General features: G+C 38.2%; 1 protein-coding gene across 1 annotated transcript; it reads right to left on the bottom strand.

Annotated features, from left to right (window-relative positions):
• Positions 1-8,391: 8,391 nt before the first annotated feature.
• Positions 8,392-8,976, bottom strand: LOC139196754 (uncharacterized). The gene has a single exon (XM_070823095.1). It carries the CDS (start codon positions 8,974-8,976, stop codon positions 8,392-8,394), a length of 585 nt encoding a protein of 194 aa, XP_070679196.1.
• Positions 8,977-9,823: the final 847 nt, after the last annotated feature.

Raw genomic sequence — 9,823 nt, 5'->3', positions numbered from 1 at the left:
AAATTAATCCGAATTTCACTTACGATGAGGAACCAAAGACTATTTTGGATTGGAAAGATAAGGAGATGAGGAATAAGATAGTGCATTTGGTGAAAGTTTGTGGAGAAATCACTTAGTGGAAAAGGCTACCTGGGAGACAGAGGATCAGATGAGGGAACTGTATCCACGATTGTTTTATGGTTATTAGTGGATGTATTGTTATGTATAAATTTCAAGGATGAAATTTTATTAAGGTGGGTAGATTGTCACAGACCATCATGAATTATTGTTATCGATGATGTGAAATGTCTAAATTGCCCTTGGACATTGAGTATGTTATGTGGTGTTGTGGCTTAAGTTTGAGTTTTAAACTAAATTGGTTAGTTCCTAAGTTTTTGGAACTTAAAGTTAGTAATTTTTTGTTGTGATTAGTGACCCAAAAACTGGACCACACACTCACACTTACCCACATAACTCACGTTGACATTTCTCTCCCCTCCCTCTCTAGGATCTTCTTCCATTTCCGTACAACCTATACGGAGAACCCTTAAACCCTTTCAATCTTCACAGATCGAGGTTGTGATTACTGTTTTTAAACTCCTTGAAAGCTCATGAGTTGTTCTATAACTGTGGAGTTTTTAGAAGATTCTAAGGTTATAGGAAGCTTTAGATAGTCTCCATGAAGCTCGATGAAGAAAAATGAAGTGATTTGGATGTCGGAAAGTTGAACTTCGACGAGTTGCAAGTTTAGCCGGATTATCGAGGGATTTTCCAGTGAGGTCTGTGGATTTTAGGTCCCAAAATAGATATTGTTGTGTTCTATTCGTCCTAAGCTTCAATTTGGTTCAAGTTTCATGAAATTTGGTGGAAAATTGAGTGAGAAATGAAGGTTGTATCATTTTCCAAAAACCAACAACGCAGAGGTCATAGGCGCCGGACTTCGGCGAGCTGTGGAAGACGAATGAGCATATTCCGCCAAATCTGAAGGAATATTCTAATGACAAAAGGTAACGCCTTTAACGTTTGTTAAGGTTTTAAAGGAATATTCCACGGAATATTCCTAATTGCGGTTAGGGATTCCGTTAGGACTCCCTGCTCGTGGCCGCGCATGTTGTCGTCTACTTACCGGCGCGTGGGACGTCAAAATTTTTTTCTAAAAATATAGGGATGTTCCTGAGGTTGAGTAGATCATGATGGTATATTCAAATACCCCATTTGAGCTTTGTATGAGAAGTTATTACCTAATTCTAGTTATGTGCTTTAAATAACGTTTATTCAGTTATTTCGCATATAGGTGAGATCTAGCTTGAGGTCGAGTGCCATCAATCGAGGCTCGGGGGCTACGACCTTTCGATATATCAGTGAGTGGGCTTTTGGTTTTCCGTATATACCTATATACTTGAGATTTTTCACAGAAAATGAATTTAAATGAATATATGTTTTAGAAATGCTAGCAAGTATCTATCTATTTTAATTATGTATTAGTAGTTGCATACATTCATGATTGGTGCTGTGGACGCACATGTAAGTGCCAGGTAAGTCATAAATTAAAAGTATGAGATTGTTTCGGTTATGTGAGATATGATGTGATGTATTGAGAACTCATAAACCTGCACCACAGTGTTAGTGCTCCCGCCCAGAGTTAGGGCACAGTCATTCACATGATGTTCACCTCCCGCACCGTATACTTACCTTGGATCCAAGTTAGGTGCACAGGCTTATCGTACAGACCATTATATATGGTTCCGACTCATAAGTGACCCACGATTTTTCGCACAGCCTTCACGTGATCGTAGCTCTAGAGCATATTTATATTACACCTAGTCCTGTCGTACAGACCATTTAGGTGGTTCCGACTCGTGTGTAATATTGGATTTGATTTGATATGATTGAGATTAGTGATGAGCTATATACCCAGCAGTGCAATTTGAGTTAGAGAGATTTGGATGATGCGGTCTTTTATATTTATATATTTTGCCTAGTTTACCTTAGCATTGTATCGATATACTTTGGCATGGCATACTTATGAATATTGTTTTCTGAGCATAGTTTTGAGATATGTATACATTCTATTTTTCCGGGAAAATTATACAGGTTTTATGGCAAAGGGTTAGAACTTTTGAGAAATGAAATGATTTTGAAAAGCTATGTTTTTGCCCACTCACACTTTCTGTTTTGTGCCCCTCCAGGTTTTAAATAGTAGTGCTTGGTGGATCACGAGGATTCTGACGGGGGTTCTAACAGAACATCACCATGTAGGATCACCATTGGGTGCGGTATAATTAGTACTTATTCTGCTTGACTGCATCTAGGATATTTATGCTCTGGTCCTGTATTTTACACTTAATCTCGTACTGCACCTTATCTTATCCAGTACTATAGCTGACTTGGTTTTAGTTTATTCGTAATTTTTTATATCTCTATTGCTTCCGCATTGTGCACATGGCTAAGTCACACTCACGTGATGGCCAACATGCTTCGATCTAGGTTGGGATGTGTCAGGATTGGGGTTAAAGGTGGGTTTATGGGGAAAGGATGAGGAGGAAAAAGAGGGGACTGGGGGAAGATGGGAGCGGGGGGATTGGGGGAAGAATGGTGAGGGGGATAAGGGTTGGGTCCCCCATGCAAAAAAAAAAAATCAGATGATGTTTTTTTAATTTTTTATATTTTATTAATTTTTTAATACTTTATTAATTTTTTAATAGAGAGTGGGTCCCGTCTCAAGCCACGTTACTATTAAACCGAAGATGTGGCAGACAAACTGACGAAATGTATGAAATTGTAACAAATTCGTAAGATAAGATATGACATTAACATTTTTTAAAGATGGATTATGAAATTGTAACTGACCTAATAATTGGGATAATTTTATGTAATTTACCAAAAAAAAATGTTGGAGGAGCAATTTAGGGTTTTACGCATTATTCAAAACTAATTAAAGCGAATTTGTTATAAGAAAAACAACCGTTTCCTTGGTTGTTGAAGCCATTTTGAGAAAGTAATCTCCTTAAAATGTTTCCTGAATTCTTATAAGGGCTACTTTGGGTACGGTCCCTAATTCTTAACTTTCTTTGATTAAAACCTTAATAGTATTAAAAGTTTGAATAAAGTCCCTTGACTTTGTACACTTCATTATATTACTATTAATATTTATATTTTATAGTTTTAACATTAATTGTTTGATATTTTATGAGATTTATAATCCTATAAATTTAAAATCCCTCATTATAATACTATTAGAAACGGTTACAATAAAAAAATTCAAACATTTTGATTTAATAAATGGATAAAAACTACGTCAAAATTAAGAAATAATAAATGGCAAAAGAATGTATCCATAGTGTTAAAAAAAATTTGTACATTTTAAAAAAAAAAAGGTACATTTCACATATAATGACACACCTCGACCGAGATCCAGGCATGATGGCCATCACGTGAGGGTGACGTAGCCATGTACACAGTGCGGAAGCAATGAAGATAAGAATTATATGAATAATTAAAAACCAAAACTACTAGAGTGCACTACTAAACAGAAAGTGTTAGGAATAAGATACAAAAGTAAACACTCCTAATCAGAGCATATAAAGTCTAGGTGTAGTCCCGTAGGACAAGTACTAATTATACAGTACCATAAGATGTCCTACAATTATTTAGATAGGTCAAAACCCCCAAAGTCCTTGCACCCAGCAACTAAAAACTTTACCTAAAACCTGGAAGGGCGCAAAACAGAAAACGTTAGTGGGCAAAAACACATGTTTTACAAAACCATTTCATTTATAAACATATCTAACCCCTCGCTGTAAAACATGTATAATTTTTCCCAGAATCAAGATATATACATATACATATATATATATATATATATATATATATGAAATTATATCGATTCAAATCATGTTTCACATAATCATATTCATATGTATGCCATACCAAGATATAACAGAGTAAGCAATTCAGGTAAGAATAATTTCATATAAATATAATATGTTAGCCGAAACCCCTAAGGTAGTCTGTACGGTTGAATTCATAGCTCAAAATCAATCTAGCCGGAGTCACTACAATGACCTATACGACAACATACTGCACAAGAGTTGAAACCAAAGGAAAAGGTCTGTACGACAATAATGGATGTGATATAATTATGTTCAATACTACTCTCACATAATAGCTGGGTGATAAATCACTAATCACCTATCAGTCGGAACCACCTAAGATGGTCTATGCGACAAGACTGTGCACCTAAATTGGAGCCAATATGAGCATATGGTGTGGGAGGTGACATAATAAACATGCCTGTGCCATATCTCTGGCTAAATCACAATCACCCTAGGTGCAGTTTTATGAGATCAACATTATTCAATCACATATCACATCATTGACAATTCACATAATTAAACATAACTCACCTGAGCTTACCTGAGCATCCACAACACCACATATATATAAAGCATCATATACCAATTCATATACGAATTATACTTATATGCATGGCATTTACGACATACTTTCATTTAAGCACATATTTCTGGGAAAATATCAAGTATATATATATATATTGAAAACCAAAAGCCCACTCACTGGTATGTCGAAAGGCCGTAGCCCCTGAGTCGCCCTTGAACACGCTCGTCCTCGGGATAAGTCTCACCTATATGCGAATTAATTATAAAAACGTTATTTAAAGCACATAGGCAAAACTAGCTAATAACTTCTCATACAATGCTCAATTTTGGTATTTGAATATACCACAGTGACCTACACAACCCCACGAACATCCTTATATTTTTAGAATAATTTTCTGACCACCCTCGCACCGGCCAAGGCACTGCAATACGCACCCCCACACGCGACCACGTGACAGGCATACTGACGGCATCAATCAACGTTGTCAGGAATATTCCGTGGAATATTCCATCAAATAGTAACGAAATCTGTTAAATTTAACTGACGTCGTGGAATATTCCATCAAACTTGATGGAATATTCCGTCATCCCTAACCTTAAACCTTTGGCGACCGTCGCGGGCTCCGGAAACTGGGTAAAACTTTAAAACGCTTATTCTCCTTCGTTTCTTCACCATTTTTCATGAAACTTGAACCATTGGAAAGCTGGAGATGAGAGGAATGACGTTATACATGTTTGAAGCCTTGAAAACCACTGAATCACGCTTGAGCAAGCTCGATAATTCTGTCCAAACTTGCACTGCTTCGATCTTAGTCCTCTGACGTCCAATTCACTCCATTTTTCTTCTCAAGGATGTCTTAAAGCTTCTTATGTCCTTAAAATTCCTTGAAACATAAGATTTTAGTGTGTATGAACAGTGCACAAAATCGGGGTTAGGGTTTCTCGGATTTTTCACGGTTTCAAGTCCTAAGAATAGTATAGATATACTCAGAGGCTTGCAAGGAATGAGAATCTCACCTTTAAAACGTCGATCCGTGCATGAGTGTGAGCTTTGTTGCTTGTACGTACGTGAGGGAAAGAAAGAGAGTCCGAGAGATGCTTAAGCATGGGAGAGAAGAAAGAGGGTGTGTGTGTTATGTGTGAGCTCCACGTGGTCAGCACCCAACCAAGGAAATAACATCTAAGTCTCCAAAATAAGTCTCACACACAATAAAATTTCAATATTCAAGGATAAAACCGTCATTTTACATCACCGATAATAATAATTCGGGACGGGCTGTGACAATCTCCCCACTTTATAAAATTTTGTCCTCGAAATTATGTATAACCACTACATCCACTAATAATCATAAAACAAGCGTGGATAGGTCTCTCTCATTTGATCCTCTGTCTCCCAAAGTAACTTCTTGCACTGAATGATTTCTCCATAACACTTTTACCAAATGCATTGTCTTATTCCTTAGTTCCTTATCCTTCCAATCTAGCAGAGTTCCTGGTTCCTCATCATAAGTCAAATCTGGATTAATTTCCAAAGGTTGAGGAGCAATCACATGTGAATGATCTGAAACATAATGTCGAAGCATCGAAACATGAAGCACATCAGGTACCTTGGACAACTCTGAAGGCAACTCAAGCCTGTAGGCAACCTCACCGACTCGCTTGGTGATCATATATGGTCCAATGTACCTAGGACTCAACTTTCCTTTCTTTCCAAATCGTACAACACCTTTACAAGGTGATAGCTTCAGAAATACCCAATCACCTACATTATACTTCCGATTAGTAGCATGCTTATCTGCTAAGCTCTTTTGTCGATCCTGGGCCGCTTTCAGGTTAGACTTAATTACCTGAACATTTTGAGTAGTCTCATCCACAATCTCAGGGCCCACTAAAACTCTTTTGCCAACCTCTGACCAACATAGAGGCGTACGACAAGATTTCCCGTAAAGTGCCTCAAATGGTGTCATACCAATACTCGAATGATAATTGTTGTTGTAGGCGAACTCCATCAAATCCAAACAATCATGCCAACTATCTCCAAACTGCAGTACTGAGGATCTCAACATATCCTCTAATGTCTGAATAGTCCTCTCAGATTGCCCATCTGTCTGAGGGTGATATGTCATACTATAAAGTAATCTCGTACCAAGAGCTTCCTGATATGCTACCCAGAACTTGGAAGTAAATCTAGGATCCTAATCCAAGATAATAGTAACTGAGACGCCATGGTACTTCACAATTTGTGATATGAATAACTTAGTTAATCGACTTAATGAATACTTCTCCCATACTGGAATGAAATGTGCTGACTTAGTAAGCTAATCAACTATCACCCAAATGCCGTCATAACTGTTCTGTGTACAAGGAAGCTTGTACACAAAATCCATAGTAATATTTTCCCATTTCCACTATGGAACGGGAAGTGGCTGCATCAACCCAAACGACTTCTTCCTTTCAACTTTAACCTGTTGACAAATGGTACATCTACTCACATATTCGGCAATTTCTCTTTTCATACCCGGCCAATAATAAAATGGCCTAATGGTATGATACATCTTAGTGCCTCCTGGATGCATTGCATATGTCGAAATATGTGCTTCATCCAAAATTTCTTTCTTTAACTCTGCATTATTCGGCACATACATTCTGCTTTCTTGCATAAGCATACCATCAGTTTCTCGAATCCCGAAATTTCTCTTTTTGCCTTGATTCCATGCTAGAATTATTTCCTGGGTCTCTTCATCATTTATCTGAGCCTCGAGCACATGATCAATTAAAATTGGCTTAACTTGAAAATTAGCAAGCAAGACTTCTTCTCGATCTTCCCCTCTTAACTCCACTCTAGTGGATCTTAAATCTGCTAGAAGAGGAACATGACAATCATAGATGGCATTAAGTCTAGCTGGAGTCTTCCTACTAAGTGCATCTGCGACTGCATTTGCATGATCAGGATGATACTCAATCGTGCTATCATAGTCACTAAGTAACTCAATCCACCTCCGTTGTCGAAGATTAAGATCTCTCTGAGTAAACAAATACTGAAAACTCTTATGATCCGTGAATATCTTACATTTCTCGCCATAAAGATAATGTCTCCAAATCTTCAAAGCTAAGATGATAGCAGCTAGCTCCAAATCATGAGTAGAGTAATTCTTCTCATGAGGTTTCAACTATCTCCAAGCATAAGCAATCACTCTACCACGTTGCATCAATACATAACCTAAACCATTCAAGGACGCATCACTATAAACCTCATAATTACCGCTATCATCTGGAAGTACTAGAACAAGTGCATGAGTGAGATAATACTTCAACTGCTGAAAACTTTGCTCACAATTATTATCTCACTCAAACTTAACGTCTTTTCGAGTCAACCTCATCAATGGCAAAGTGATCACTGAAAAGTCCTTAACGAACCGTCTATAACAGCCTACTAGGCCAAGAAAACTCCGTACCTCAGTGACGGTTCAAGGTTGCTCGCGATTCTCCACAGCTACCACTTTCTGAGAATCCATTTGAAAGTCTTGAGCAGAAATGACATGTCCCAAAAATGCCAATTGATTCAACCAAAATTCACATTTGCTAAACTTAGCATATAATTGGTGTTCCCTCAAATGGCTCAACACCAATTTTAAATGTCTAGCATGCTCAACCTTAGACTTAGAGTATACCAGAATATTATCAATGAAAACAATAACAATCATGTCCAAATACGGCTAGAATACTCAATTCATCAAATCCATAAAAGCTGCTGGTGCATTAGTTAGCCCGAATGGCATCACAAGAAACTCATAATGACCATATCGAGTCCTGAATGCAGTTTTAGGGACATCTTCATTTTTAATCTTCAATTGGTAGTAACCCGACCTCAAGTCAATCTTTGAAAATACACAGACACCTCTGAGTTGATCAAATAAATCATCTATACGAGGTAACGGATAACGGTTCTTAATGGTTACCCGATTCAATTGCCTGTAATCAATGCATAGTCTTAAAGTTTCATCTTTCTTCCTCACAAATAAGACTGGAACTCCACAAGTGAAGTACTAGGCTGAATAAAACCTTTATCCACTAACTCTTGCAACTGAACTTTCAATTCCCTTAATTCAGCAGGAGCCATTCTATAAGGAGTTAAAGATATAGGATTCGTACCTAGAAGCAGATCAATAACAAACTCCACCTCTCTCTCTGTAGGTAATCCAGGCAAATCCTCAGGGAATACATTCGGAAAATATTTGACCACACGTATATCCTCTATACTACTGGGAGCATCATCATTCAATACCACATGAGCCAAATATCCCTGACAACCTTTCGACAACAATCTTTTGGTTTTCATGGCAGAAATAACATCATGCCTTACCCCACTAAGCTTTCCTACAAATGTAACTCCAGGTAATCCAGAACGATGAAATGTGACTATCTTTCCATAACAATCTATCTTGGCACGATTATAGTGCAACCAATTAGTGCCCAAAATCACATCAAAATCCATAATATCCAATGGCATAAGATTAGCCGGCATAACAACATCCTCTACTATCACTAGATATCCTGGATATACCCGATTCACAAAACATTGATCCCCTCTAGGCATAGAAAACTCTAAATTATATCCTAGAGGTGTAGAATGAGGTTGTGTCACTTAAGCAAATGTATGAGAAATAACAGAATGCATAACACCACAATCAATCAATATTCTAGCAAAATGACTAAGAATATTTAATGTACCCATGATTAAATAAGGATTGTTCTGAGCATCTTGCAGTGTCATGTTATAGATACGTCCCTGATTCCGCTGTCGTCTACCACAACCTCTGTTAGCATGAAAACCACGTCCTTGTCTAGGCTGACCAGACTGCCTCGAAGATCCTGCACTACTGGCAGCAATCTCTCCCTACTAGGGCTGTCTTTTTTGGTACCACTGAGATCCACCGACTGAATGTGGCTAGTACGACATAGAACCTCCATGATACTGAGGGTACCCACTATGATATTGAGGATCCTGAGAGTACTAATGTTATCCTAAGGTGTAAGGAGTGGCGTCGCCCTGATAATGATAGGCACCTCCTCGTCCAGTCTAGGCATGACCACTAGATCCTGAAGCTTGAGAGGTCGGTGCAGGTGGTCGGAAGGAAGGCTACTGGGGTTTCCGCTGATTCTGAGCCCTATAACCCATCTATCCACAATTATAGCATCCACTACTGCCTCTCTTACACTCCCCAAATTGCCTATTATTACACCTGCGGCATAAAGGAGCACTTGAACCACCTGAACCACCGAAGTCTCTTTGTCTCTGAAATCTAGTGCCTCCAGTAAATCTACCACCTCTCCTCTGCATATTGGAACTCAAACCTCCACTAGAAGAGCTGAAATTGCCACCACTTCTCTTAAAATTTTGGGTCTTACGAGGTCCCTAAAATGTTTACCCTTTGCCCTTATCA

The sequence above is a fragment of the Malus domestica genome, chromosome 06 (assembly GCF_042453785.1).
Source record: "Malus domestica chromosome 06, GDT2T_hap1".
Taxonomy (NCBI): Eukaryota; Viridiplantae; Streptophyta; class Magnoliopsida; order Rosales; family Rosaceae; genus Malus; species Malus domestica.
This window is presented reverse-complemented; position numbering and strand designations above follow the sequence as displayed.